At 34.2% G+C, this 13,761-nt stretch overlaps 2 protein-coding genes and 1 non-coding gene across 3 annotated transcripts; 2 read left to right on the top strand and 1 right to left on the bottom strand.

The window, feature by feature from the left end:
- The first annotated feature begins 182 nt into the window (after positions 1-182).
- Positions 183-4,433, top strand: LOC8271344 (boron transporter 4-like). The gene is given in 13 exon segments (XM_048377567.1): positions 183-366; positions 451-533; positions 678-870; positions 1,506-1,644; positions 1,768-1,933; positions 2,053-2,219; positions 2,312-2,485; positions 2,581-2,676; positions 2,757-2,873; positions 2,960-3,279; positions 3,354-3,633; positions 3,710-3,835; positions 3,966-4,433. Coding segments are annotated over 13 exon segments (2,001 nt in total). The 5' UTR covers positions 183-262; the 3' UTR covers positions 4,002-4,433.
- A 617-nt stretch (positions 4,434-5,050) lies between these two features.
- LOC107261150 lies at positions 5,051-7,003 on the bottom strand. The gene is made up of 3 exons (XR_003078883.2): positions 6,498-7,003; positions 5,476-5,807; positions 5,051-5,346 (listed from the first exon to the last, which is right to left on the bottom strand). It is a non-coding gene; the product is annotated as an uncharacterized LOC107261150 (transcript).
- Positions 7,004-8,209: 1,206 nt separating this feature from the next.
- On the top strand, positions 8,210-11,245 carry LOC8271343 (disease resistance protein SUMM2). Its single transcript, XM_015718339.2, has one exon. It carries the CDS (start codon positions 8,364-8,366, stop codon positions 11,094-11,096), a length of 2,733 nt encoding a protein of 910 aa, XP_015573825.1. The 5' UTR covers positions 8,210-8,363; the 3' UTR covers positions 11,097-11,245.
- The last annotated feature ends 2,516 nt before the right edge of the window (positions 11,246-13,761 follow it).

Below are 13,761 nucleotides of genomic sequence, written 5' to 3'. Positions count from 1 at the left end.
TTCTCTTGGCATGATTTTGCTTGTTATTGTTATCAGAGATTTTAGCCCAAAGTTCCTGTTAATGGTATTTGTTTTCAGTTTATTACTTGCTAAGATATAGTTTGTGCACGAACTGAAATTGTTCTTTTCAGGAAACTCCATATTAGCATCTGAATTCTTGAAAATAACAGCTGAGTAACTAACTACCTTATCCCAACTTCTGAACAGAAACTTTTCATTTTAATGAAATTTTTTGTAATTAAAGCATTTCCTTGTAACAGAGATGGAGCACATCAGAACTCCATTCAAAGGCATCATAAAAGATGTTAGAGGAAGAATGTCTTGTTATGAACAAGATTGGACTGTTGGCATCCGTTCTCGACTTGGGTACCCTTTTTATATAATTCAAAGAACAAAACTCAACTGCCAAGGTCTTGAAACTAGTATTGATGATTGATATTTTTGTGGCAGAATATTAGCACCCACAACCTATATTTTCTTTGCTTCTGCTCTTCCTGTTATTGCCTTCGGAGAGCAACTCAGTAGAGACACAGGTTAGTTCTTCTCCCTATTCTACTTACATTTTCTTTTTTCCTTTTTGGTTAATTAGGCTCCAGTTAGGTTCGAATCTTAGGACTCGCTAGCCTTGCAGACGAATCCTAAACCACCGAGTCATAGGATTTTTTTTTTGTTTGCAGATGGAAGCTTGAGCACAGTAGAAACATTAGCGTCTACTGCTTTATGTGGTATCATACATTCAATTCTTGGTGGGCAACCTCTTTTGATACTAGGAGTTGCAGAACCAACTGTTATTATGTATACTTACTTGTACAACTTTGCTAAAGGAAGAGAAGATTTGGGGCAGAAACTCTTCTTGGCTTGGGCTGGATGGTATGAGAAATCGATCTTGTTTCTCTTTTCAGAATAGTTGACTTGATTACCAATGAACTAAGGTTGTCACCAGTACTGCACGAGACTTGTTGCCTGTGAGATTGAGGGAGGGCTGTAGGAAAAATCCGATATTGATGAGGTATCGGATTTACAGGGCCTGGAAAGTAGAACTGAGATTGTGTTTGATTGCGTGGGCGTTCTTGACCATGTTTATATCCTTGTAGGCTACTGTCAGATCCCCAAGATTGTTGGATGTGCAAAATCAAATGCAGGGTGTGTGATTGTCGTTGGAATTTTACAAGAGCGTCGAATGGGTTGTGTGGTCGACCGTGTAGCCTACAGGAGTTCGTGTTTATTTGTTTGCTAATTTACATGAACATGTTATTTAAATGCATGACGGTTGATTCTGCGGGACAGTGATTTTTTTTTGTTGCTTTGTTCGCTGTTTTGCCATTATGTTTTGAGAATCTATGAATATTCAGGTTTAGGATTTTGTCATTAACCTTTCATCAACTATATTATCACTGTAGGATCATGTATTAGCAAATTTGAGAGTTACGTTTCTAGATTTGAAACTTATTGTATATGCGCTGCGTCAGATATTGACTTTTCTTCCCCTAATGTGAGTTTTGCAGGGTATGCGTCTGGACAGCCCTTTTCCTACTACTTCTTGCAGTATTCAATGCTTGCACCATAATCAACAGGTTTACGAGGGTTGCAGGTGAACTTTTTGGGATGTTGATTGCTGTTCTGTTTATTCAAGAGGCTATCAAGGTAATGATTCCGAAATATACAAGAAAATGAATTTTAGTTTATTAGTTTGCTGAGCTAGCACTTGTTAATTGTGTTCATAAAATAGTTAGCAACTTAGAATGTGGTACAATGATTGAATGATAGGGAATGGTGAGTGAGTTCAAAATTCCCAAAGCTGAAGATCCAAATTTAGAGAAGTATCAATTTCAATGGCTTTACACAAATGGATTATTGGGTATAATTTTCACCTTTGGCCTGCTTTTCACTGCTTAAAAAAGCAGAAAGGCAAGATCATGGTGGTACGGCACAGGTTCGTGAAGCATTCTTCTTTTTGTTAAAAAAACAAAAAAAAATCTTGCACTTAAGAGTTGTTATTTAATACTAGCTTTTACGAGTATGAACTGAAATATCTTGCACAATATTTTACAGGGTGGTTTAGAAGTTTCATAGCAGACTATGGGGTTCCATTATTGGTTGTGGTGTGGACAGCACTTTCATTTAGCGTACCGAGCAAAGTTCCTTCTGGAGTTCCTAGAAGGCTCTTTAGCCCTCTTCCTTGGGAGTCAGCATCCTTGGGCCACTGGACTGTAATCAAGGTATTGGGATTTGATATTATCACCCGCTTTGCCAGGTTTGAGATCCTTGATAATTAATGCTGATAAGTATTTTATGCATATTGAAATTTCAGGACATGGGCAATGTTCCTCCAGCGTACATCTTTGCTGCCATTGTTCCTGCTGTGATGATTGCGGGACTCTACTTTTTTGATCATAGCGTTGCGTCCCAACTGGCACAACAGAAAGAGTTCAATCTTAAAAATCCTTCTGCATATCATTATGACATCTTGTTGCTGGGATTCATGGTACAGATTTATCCTGTATAGTAGGTATTAAGGCTGGCAATTTTCAATTTCATTTCTCCAAGACTCATATTATATCATTAACTGAATGGTTTCAGACTTTGCTTTGTGGATTAATTGGACTACCTCCTTCTAATGGAGTACTACCTCAGTCTCCAATGCACACGAAGAGCCTCGCTATCCTTAAAAGACTGGTAAATAGACTATTTGAAAAGTAGATCACTTATAGTTGAGTAGCGATGGATGCTTATCAAATATGATCAACCGTGTGCAGTTGATCAGGAGGAAGATGGTGGAGAGTGCTAAAGAAAGCATCAAGCAGAAAGCTAGCAACTCTGAAATATATGGCAAGATGCAAGCTGTTTTCATAGAGATGGACAGCAGTCCCGTTGTAAAATTCTTTACCTTCTTTTTTGGTGGCATTGCACCGCTGTATTCATTGTATTGAGCAATGACATATAAGGTTGTTATGAGCAGACTACAGTAGCTAAAGAACTAGAAGACTTGAAGGAGGCAATCATGAAAGGGGAAAACAATGGAGAAAATACGAAAAACACATTTGATCCTGAGAAGACAATTGATGCCTACTTACCTGTCAGAGTTAATGAGCAAAGAGTGAGCAATTTGCTGCAGTCACTACTCGTGGCAGCATCAGTATGTGCTGTGCCTATAATAAAGCTGATACCTACATCAGTTCTTTGGGGCTATTTTGCATACATGGCCATAGACAGTCTCCCCGGAAACCAGTTTTGGGAAAGAATCCTACTTCTCTTTATCACGCCTAGCAGGCGTTACAAGTAAGTTTTATCTATCGATCTTATTGCCTGTGATTTTACAAATTCACCATGTAATTGATAATTTCTTTCTGCAGGGTATTGGAGGTGGTTCATGCTTCTTTTATGGAGTTAGTTCCATTCAAGCACATTGCTATATTCACAATCTTCCAATTAGTTTACTTCTTGGTTTGTTTTGGTGTGACGTGGATTCCAATAGCTGGAATTCTGTTCCCACTACCATTCTTTGTTCTCATCGGTATAAGACAATACATTCTTCCCAAGCTGTTTAGACAGTATCATCTTCGAGAACTAGATGCAGCCGAATATGAGGAATTCATGGGCGCCCCGCGACTATCTCGCAACCTCTCTTTCGGGGTATGCTATATTTTCATCTCTCTCCCATCTTTAGTAATGTTGCTGAATTGGTACTAAATTTTTGCATTTTTCTCAGGAAGAAGAAGGAAGCTGTGTAGGAAATGAAGAACTGTTTGATGCTGAGATGTTAGATGAGCTAACTACCAGCAGAGGGGAATTGAAAGTTAGAACTCTTAGTTTCCGCAAGGAGAATCGCGGTCAGGTAAGATTTATGATTTACATCTATCGACGCATTTTGGCACTTATACATATGCATTAGAATTTCTCTTCTGAAATTCTTGACATGTTGGGTGTAAGAACTTTCTGTTTGCATGTTCATTTCTTTGTTACAGGTTTATCCTGGCGAAATTGTCCAACAGGATGATTAGATCAATTGGGCTTGGCAATTGGCATGGACTTGTAAAAAGATACATTATTGATGAGTTTGCATAGTTAACTATGATTTTGTCAAACAGATTTGAAAAGTTCCAGCAGAATTATAATAGAAATGGAGAAAAGAGGCTAGTCAAAAAGAAAGAAAGAACGGAGCTGCAAAGGAAACTTAATCAGGGTTGGAGTTGCAGAGATATTTCCAGAAATTATGGTGGCATTCGTTATAGTGATATGTTAGATAAAAAAGAATGGAAAATTGATACTTGTTCTTGTTCTGGGGAAAGTTGTCTTGTATCCTAATGTTTGTGTTAGATTTTGTCTAAAGTTGCTTTAGGCTCGTGATTGACTACTGTAACCTTGCTCTGCTGCTATTTAAGCAGCCCATATTTATGAAAATTGTGGATGAAAAAAATGCGGAAGTGTTTTACCGGACAAAAAGAAAAATCCCTTAGGTGATAGTTTATATTCAATTTAAATGCGACTTAAAAAATTTTAAATTTTCGTAATTAATATTTTTAACTTTTGGGCAACTACCATAGAATCTATAATTTTAAAGTAAAAAAATGTACGAAATTAATAGTATATGGTGATACTTATATTAATTAATGAGAGTACTTTTGATAATTATTTTTAAAAAAATAAAATAATATATGAAGCCTAGTTTAAGTGGCAAAATAATTGTTCCGAAAATGTGAAAATTTTGAGTTCAAGTCTCACCTCTGCATTTATGAAATGGTGAATGTAGCCCACAGTTTATTGGACTTTTTTTTATAAATAAATAAAAGACTGCACGAGTACATACATTTGGATTTTTCTAGATAATGATTTAAAATCTCTAGCAAAGGGTTTCTGTGTTAAAGTATTTTGGGTCTATTTTAATATTCTAATATATTAAAGAACTAAACCACAACAATTCTTTTTAACTAAATTAGAAAGATGAACTGAATGTGCACACTGATAAAAGCATTGAGCTAAAGTATAAAAAAGATTAGCAGAGATGCACATTTCCTGCGTCATGTAACATTAGCATATAATAGACATGAAATGAATCAATCAATATAACTAAGCAGCTTTCTCATAAAGATTTCTTAATTTTACAAACAATAACATCAACATAGTGCAAGAAGCACATGATGTCTCACATAGTTGACACAATACACTTCAAGCAATCTACAATTATCAGCTTATGAACAGGAATTCTTCAATATCAATTCACTCAATCACAATACTGAAACCTAAAAAACCTTCAGCTTCTTTCCATTTTAATTACTGCAGCAGCAGCATCCCACACAGCACTCACAGCCCTCATAGCAGCAACAACAACAGCACAGGGTGAACAAACTGCACAACACAAAGCATTTTCAATTGTATATACTTATATCAATGTTTTAGCAATCTTTCGAAAAGAGAAAATAACCATTCAAGAAAACTAAAGAGAAAAACAAAAAGAAAATCACAATTTATACTAACAAGGCATAGAGGCAGCCTTTCTCCGCATGGCGTTTCTTGACATGATCATAGTATGACATATCTTGCTGTGCAGGTGCATCCATTCCTTCACTTCTTGATATCATTAGATGCAAAAACAATGACAATCTGGAATCAGAATATATACTAAAAGATAAGCCTATAAAAACTTAAATGGGTAGTTTCAATCCAATGTCTCCCCATCTGCCTCGTATTTATTATGGGGGTGGTGATGAGGACTGAACAGCGTGGGAAGGATCCCTCCTTTTCTCTAACAGCTCAGGCAGCAAGGAGTCCTAAAACAGTCTAGCCATGAGAAGCATACTTCTCGTTACCTGCCACATGTCAGTCATTAATGCCCTTTCGTGGTAGGTAAATGTAACCATCATAAACTAAAGTGAATAGTACCCTTCCAAATCATGTGAAAGATGCAGAATAATCAAATGCGGCATATTCCATTCAAAATATTGCCAAACGCGTACTCTGACTTCTCAACTTTTTGAAACGAGATTCAAATAGGCTCCTAAATTGAAAGGTGGGCTAAATAGATCCATTTAACCTATAAATGGCTACAACTGTGGTGGGTTGCTGTCAACTGAAAACGAAGCACATAGAGGATAGAGGTTGATTTTCTCGATTATCTAAAAATTTGTTGATGTATTGATTTTTTTTTGTTACCAATTCTTTTGGGTAATAAAGCTTAACTAATGCAAATTAATGGTTATTTAGTTTGAGAATTTTAGAAAGTACGGGGAAAAAAATCATCTTTCAACGATTTAGAGCAAAACTCAGACGCCATTGGTAAATGATTTCAAGACAAAATTATTTACTTTAATTATTTTGCCAATTAAAAAAAGGAAGGAAATTACACTATTTACAGTTCTCTTTTGAATCAAATATGATTGAAATTGTTGCCTCAAGAATTTAGGGGCATTATCGTTAAGTTTGAAGAAATTAAAAAGATATAAGAAAATAATTTAAGTTTTTATAGATTAAATCAACTTTTTTCCAATGGCCGAGATTACCTTAATAAGATCTAGCATTGTGCACCCTAATGCTGATAAACAACCTCCCATTCTTAGCGCAACACTGTACGAATCTCATTGGCCAAGAAACCATTCTTCAGCGAACCCGTCTTCCCATTGACAAAGTTGTCAATCGCATTAGTATTATAGAACGACCCAAGTTTCTCTATTTGATCTGATGGCAGAGTTGACTCAGCTATAGCTATTGTAGTTGATAGTGATGCCATGGAATTTTCATACACGTCTGAAAATCGAGCACCAATGATAAACTTTATCAGGCAGCTTTCTTTATCTTCCCACTGAAAACTTAAAATCCATCGTTGCAATGATGAACTTCTCCGCCTTTTAATTGATTCCAATTCGAGACTCCGGATACAGTATATATATATATGTATCAGTATATTTATGGATAAATCGGTCACCAACAAATAAAATTTTTTGTTTTGTAAGATTTTGTGATAGTTTTTTTGTTTGAAAAGAAAAGGTAGGTGGAAATGTGAAGAAAAGGGGAAGGAAAGTAGAAGGGAAATATGAAAAGTGGAGGGAAGAAAATGAAGGAAATGGGAGAAAATGGAAAGGACACTGCAACAAGTGGTAGGAAAAGTTAGATCATATTTACTTTCATTACTGTAATAATATAAATTAAAATACCAAACCTATTTAAAAAATTATAGTAGTCAACAAGACACTAATTTAAGTAATTATATAGTTTATGTTTAATATCTTAATTTTTGTACTACAATAAAAAGTAATTATTTTAACTTTACTATAAATAACTCATTAAAAGATCATTAAGACCTTCTAGTTTTTATTAAACTAATACTTTTAAAGATATGTAAAATAATAAAGAAAATTTCTATCCCTAATTAGTGTGTGTTATTAATAAAAAGTACATAAAATATATCGGAAAGTTAGTAGTCATAAAACTCATTTTGGTTACCTTTTTAGTATCTATGACTTTCCGATTTTCCCAATGTTTGGCGGCTAGTATAATGGTAAATAGTCTTATTATATTTGCATATACATGTGCGGGCCAACAAATTCGTTATCATAATAATTATAGTGTTTTAATTTATTTATTTTTAGCAATGCCACCCTCTATTTCAGTGGCTTAAATATTCTGTATTAGTATGCTAACCACTATAATTTTGAATAATTCTAGTGATAATGTCTTAACTTGTATCCCTTGCTGTTTTTAACTTTATATTGTAAAGATTGAACTTTCTCTCTTCTTTTTAATTTGGGAATATCGAAACAAGTTTTTACATTTCAATTACGTAAGAAACCTTAATTTTTTGTCTTGAAAATGAAAACAAAAAAATAGTATAACATATGACATATGTTATTAAGTGCATAAAAAATAAATGTAACTAATTAACAGGTCTGAAACTTTTTTAAATAAAATTATGCATTAAATATTTTATGTTAGTAATGCTAACTATTATAATTTTAAATGATTTTTGGTGTCTTAATTTTTATATCTTAATGTTTTAATTTGGGAATATCAAAACAAATCTTGATATGATTACTTTTTACATTTTAATTACTCAAGAAATTTTAAATAGTATCACATGTGACACGTTGTTAAGTGCAAAAAAATAAATATAATTATTTAAATATTTAGATAAGTTGACGAATCACAAAATTAATAGCTATTTTTTGTTTAAATAAAATGATGCAATGCACCGATATATTCCGGTACCGCAGTGTGACCCCAATTATTCGAAGAGAGGAGTTTTCAATCTTTAAAAAAGGGCAAAGTCAGCTTTTCACCGAAAAACATAATGTGTTCTTTCATCTCTCATTTCTCTTGTGTTCGTTTTTCCTTCAGCAATATCCTACTGTTATTTAGCAACTCCTAGAGCTATGGAATTGGTGAGTCCAATCTTGGATATTGGGAGATGTTTGTGGCAATCAGCTTCAACACGCGCAGCCTTCTTGCTTCACTTGGAAAAAAATTCGGATTCCTTAGAAATTGCGATCGATCAACTGAAGAACCTAAGAGACGATGTAATCACAAGGGTTGAAGAACAAGAAGATAAACAGCAGATGGAGCGTACAAAACGAGTGTCAGACTGGCTTGCTAAAGTAGAACAAATGGAAGCACAAGTGACTAAAGTTTTACAACAGGGCAAAGAAGTAGTTGGAAAGAAATGTCTTCTATTTTGTTGCCCCAGGAACTGCAGGGCAAGCTACAAGCTGGGAAAGAAAGTAAGCAAGATGATCGGCGAAGTGGATAAACTAAAGAAACCAGGGGATTTTGATGTTTTGGCTTACAGATTGCCTCGTGCTCCTGTTGATGAGATGCCTATGGAAAAGACAGTAGGTTTGGATTCAATGTTTGAAAAGGTTTGGAGAAGCATTGAAGACAAGAGTTCAGGAATTATTGGGTTGTATGGATTAGGGGGTGTGGGAAAAACAACTCTCCTGAAAAAAATTAACAACCAGTTCTCAAACACTACCCATGATTTTGATGTTGTAATTTGGGTTGCTGTATCCAAGCAAATAAATGTAGAAAATATCCAAGAAGTCATCAGGAACAAATTGGAGATCGGAAATAGCATTTGGATAAACAGAAGTGATGAACTTGAGAGAGCTATAGAAATATATAGAGTCTTGAGAAGAAAGAAATTTGTGTTGCTGTTGGATGATGTATGGGAAAGATTAGATCTTTCAAAAGTGGGAGTTCCTTTTCCAGGCAATAATAATGAGTCGAGAGTGATATTCACAACTCGATCAGAGGAGGTTTGTGGATACATGGAAGCTGACAGAAGGTTCAGAGTGGAGTGTTTGGCAGAACAAGATGCCTTGAATTTGTTTCAAAAGATGGTCGGTGAAGACACTCTAAGTTCTCATCAAGAAATCCCTCAGTTGGCACAAATTGTTGCTAAAAAATGCCAAGGCTTGCCACTAGCTCTTATAACAACTGGTCGAGCTATGGCTAGTAGAAAGAAACCACAGGAGTGGAAGTATGCAATGAAGGCATTGCAAAGCTATCCTTCAAAGTTCTCAGGTATGGAGGATCATGTCTTTCCAATTCTTAAGTTTAGTTATGATAGCTTGAATGACGAAACCGTGAAAACATGTTTCCTATATTGTTCTCTATTTCCTGAAGATCACATTATTCTAAAAGAGGAACTTATTAACCTTTGGATTGGAGAGGGGTTTTTAGACAAATTTGATGACATACATGATGCTAGGATTGAAGGAGAGTATATAATTGGAAGCTTGAAGCTCGCAGGCCTACTAGAGGGTGATGAACTAGAAGAGCATCTGGGTGTATCAACAGAGTGTGTTTGGTTGCATGATGTGATTCGCGATATGGCTTTGTGGTTAGCTTGTGAACATGGGAAGGAGACCAAAATTTTAGTGAGAGATCAACCTGGACGGATCAATTTAGATCAGAATCAAGTTAAAGAAGTGGAGAAGATATCAATGTGGAGTCATCATGTCAATGTAATCGAAGGTTTTCTAATTTTTCCCAACCTTCAAACTCTAATTTTGAGGAATTCTCGTTTGATCTCCATTCCAAGTGAAGTCATACTATGTGTTCCAGGGCTGAAAGTGTTGGACTTATCAAGTAACCATGGATTGGCTGAATTGCCCGAGGGAATTGGAAAATTAATCAATTTGCATTATCTTAATCTCTCTTGGACAGCAATAAAAGAGATGTCAACTGAAATCAAGAAGTTGACAAAACTGAGATGCTTAGTGTTGGATAATACAAAATACCTTCAACTTATTGCAAAGGAAGTAATTTCAAGTCTTATCTCTTTGCAACGTTTTAGCAAGCTAGCCACAATTGATTTTCTCTATAATGAGTTCCTCAATGAAGTAGCTTTACTTGATGAGCTACAGAGCCTGAAAAACCTGAATGACTTGAGCATTAACTTGTCTACTTCAGATTCAGTTGAAAAGTTTTTCAACTCCCCAATATTACAAGGGTGCATTAGAGAACTAACTCTAGTGGAGTGTTCAGAAATGACATCTCTCGATATATCACTTTCCTCAATGACAAGAATGAAGCATCTAGAGAAGCTAGAACTAAGGTTCTGCCAGTCTATATCAGAGTTAAGAGTGCGTCCATGTCTTATCAGAAAGGCTAATCCATCCTTCAGCAGCCTACGCTTTCTGCACATTGGGTTGTGTCCAATCAGAGATTTGACATGGCTCATTTATGCTCCAAAGCTTGAGACTTTGGAGTTAGTTAACTGTGACTCAGTGAATGAAGTGATCAATGCCAATTGCGGGAATGTAAAAGTTGAAGCAGACCACAACATTTTCTCAAACCTTACAAAGTTGTATTTGGTAAAGCTACCAAATCTACATTGTATCTTCCATCGAGCTTTATCATTTCCTTCCCTTGAAAAGATGCATGTGTCGGAGTGTCCAAAGCTAAGGAAGCTTCCATTTGATTCAAATTCGAACAACACCTTGAATGTTATCAAAGGAGAGAGGAGCTGGTGGGATGGACTGCAATGGGACAATGAGGGTTTAAAGGATCTTCTCAGTTCAAAATTCGTCGAGGAATATTATACCATCACTGACTCTTTGATTTCATACCTCCGGGAGGAGCTACCAATGCTGTTTTCAGATTGAGATTCTAAATTCTGGCCCTTTTTAAATTTCTTCTTTTTCTTTTCATTCTTCTTTCGACAGCTTGTAATAATGTTGCACTTTACCTCATGTTGAACTGCTATACCAATTGCTGCGAGTGGTCAATATCTTAATACTTTATTTTTGATTCAGTTGCAATATCTTAAATCTTCCTCTCCTCGTCAGGTGGTAAACTTTGCAGGCTCTTGTTTATTCAATTGGCAGGTGGCTCAGGTCACTCCTTTCTTCTCCAGCAATCAGTCTTGTGGTGGGATTAACTCTCTTGGTTCGATTAGTTGGTTTAAGCCTCCCCAGGGCTGGTTAATAGTTAATGCTGACGCTGCGACTTTTGGCCGAGAAAATAGAACAGGTTGGGGAATGATTGCTCGGGATGGTAGTGGTTATTTTATTGCAGCTAGAGCTCTGTCACTAGATGGTTGCTTTGAGGTTAGAGATGCTGAGGCAATGGGTGTGCGTGAAGCTTTAAGTTGGGCTAACCAAATGGGGTGGAATGCTGTTGTTCTGGAAATGGAGCATTGGTGGTTTTTCGGTCCTTACAGCAGCATCAAGGAACTGATACTTCCAGCTATGGTTTGGTCATTAATGATAGTTTACATTCTATTTCTGATTTTAAAGACTTTAGGCTCTCCTTTGTGCGGCATTCTGCAAACTGTGTAGCTCATTCATTGGCACGAGCTGCTGGTTCTTTGACAGAATCCATTACTTGGTTGCATAGTCGTCCAAGTTTTCTTTTTGTTTAAATAGGAGTAACTAAGTTTTTGGTAACAAATAATCTCAAAAGAAAAGAAAGTTTTTGGTAACAAATTATATAAAAAGTGCGGTTAAGTATGTTAGATAGAAAGTAGTAAATAAAGAAGCATACCAACTCTCTAATGTTGTTCTTCCTAATAAAGGGAGAGGGTGCATTTTTGTCCTTAATGTTTGCTCTGTGCTACACATTTGCCCCTCTATTCATTAAGAAGGAAAACGGCGTTACCAGGGGTTTGAGAATACTGACATGGACATAAGTGGGTTCCATTTTAATGATAACATCGGTTAATATATTGAATTCCATTGTTTACGAATAAGAGAACTCTAGAGAATAAACTTGCTTGAATGAAGATTTTAGCATTGTTTATGCACCCAAACATGTCCATATAAAAAAATAACGATGTAAAGTTTACGGAGGAAAAGTTTACAAATGGGTTGGTTTCAAAGTTATGAATTTTATTCATGTCCTCATTTTGAATTTGTTATTGGAACGAAATATTTCGATATCAGAACATTTTAAAATTTCATTTGGAACTGTTCTGAAAAAAATATATATATATATAAAATTTAATTTTAAACTATTAAAATATAATATTACAAAATTATTACCCATAAACTAATTAAATAATATATTAGAAAGCAACAAATAAACATATTTATTATTATAGAATTACAATAATAATTTTTTTTCTATAATACAATCGATTAAGGTACAAAATAGTATCTTATGATATAAAGCCATGAAAATCAAATTACATAAATCTTGAGTTATTATTACTAAATAATATAAATTAAATCATAAAAATATTTTAATGAATTAGTGAAAAGAATGCATGATTAAACGATAGACCACAAGATGAAGTGATAGATAAAGAGAAAGAGATTATTACGCACGGTCTTAGATTTTTTATTTTAAAATTTTAGATTTAATTCATTTTTATTAATAGAGAGAGAAAAGATTTTATTGAGTTAAGATTAAGTGTTATTTAACTATTTAACTCAATTCAATGATATAATTTTTTTGTATAAAGTTATCTCATCTCGGCCTATCTCATTAATTTCGGTCGGAATGGCCATTTCGATCCAATCTCGGTCATTCTGATCCGAGATGGCCGAGATTTTGACCGATACGGAACAAGAGGTATTTTATTCTATTTTTCTTAATAAAATGAGACATTCTGATAAGAACGGAATGAAATCGATAATCTTGGATTTTAAAGAGTTTGAGTTTCAATGATGTAGAGTTGCAAAAAAGATTATTTATTATAAAATATAGGAATTTAATTATATGAGATTCAATTTAAAGGAAATTATTATTAATAAATTTTAATAAGAGTAGTAGTGTTCAAATAAATTTTTAAAAAATTAAGTTCTATCAACTGATAAGAAAAAACTCTAAAATAGAGCTGATACAATCAACAATTGATAGAGCCTAAATTAGCTATCAGTCGTTGTTTCTTAACTATTTATCAAATGCTTTAATATTGTTATTTAGTGAAAAACAGTTATCAACTGCATCAAACCTTTAAACTAAACACTCTTGAAAATTTTGAGCAGTCAACAGGTAATAGTGAAAATTATAAGAATGACTCCGTATAACTAGTAACTAGAAAAACTAATCGGTTATTCGTGTGTTGCCCGACCGTTATTATTATTTCAATTATAAAATTAAGTTGATATATACAATTTAATAAAAATTTAATATTTAATATTAATTAATAATATTTTAAAAATAATAGGAAACTAACTATTTTTAAATATCCTTAATTTTTAAAATTTTATTAGTGCAATAATATAAAAATTATTTTAAAAATATTAATTAATTAATTTTAGTATTATATGAATTAATACTATCATTCCTGGATATTACTTTTTTTAAGATTAAATATTTATTATA

The sequence above is a fragment of the Ricinus communis genome, chromosome 8 (genome assembly GCF_019578655.1).
Source record: "Ricinus communis isolate WT05 ecotype wild-type chromosome 8, ASM1957865v1, whole genome shotgun sequence".
NCBI lineage: Eukaryota > Viridiplantae > Streptophyta > Magnoliopsida > Malpighiales > Euphorbiaceae > Ricinus > Ricinus communis.
The sequence above is the reverse complement of the archived record's forward strand: the minus strand, read 5'-3'. Positions and strand labels throughout refer to the sequence as shown.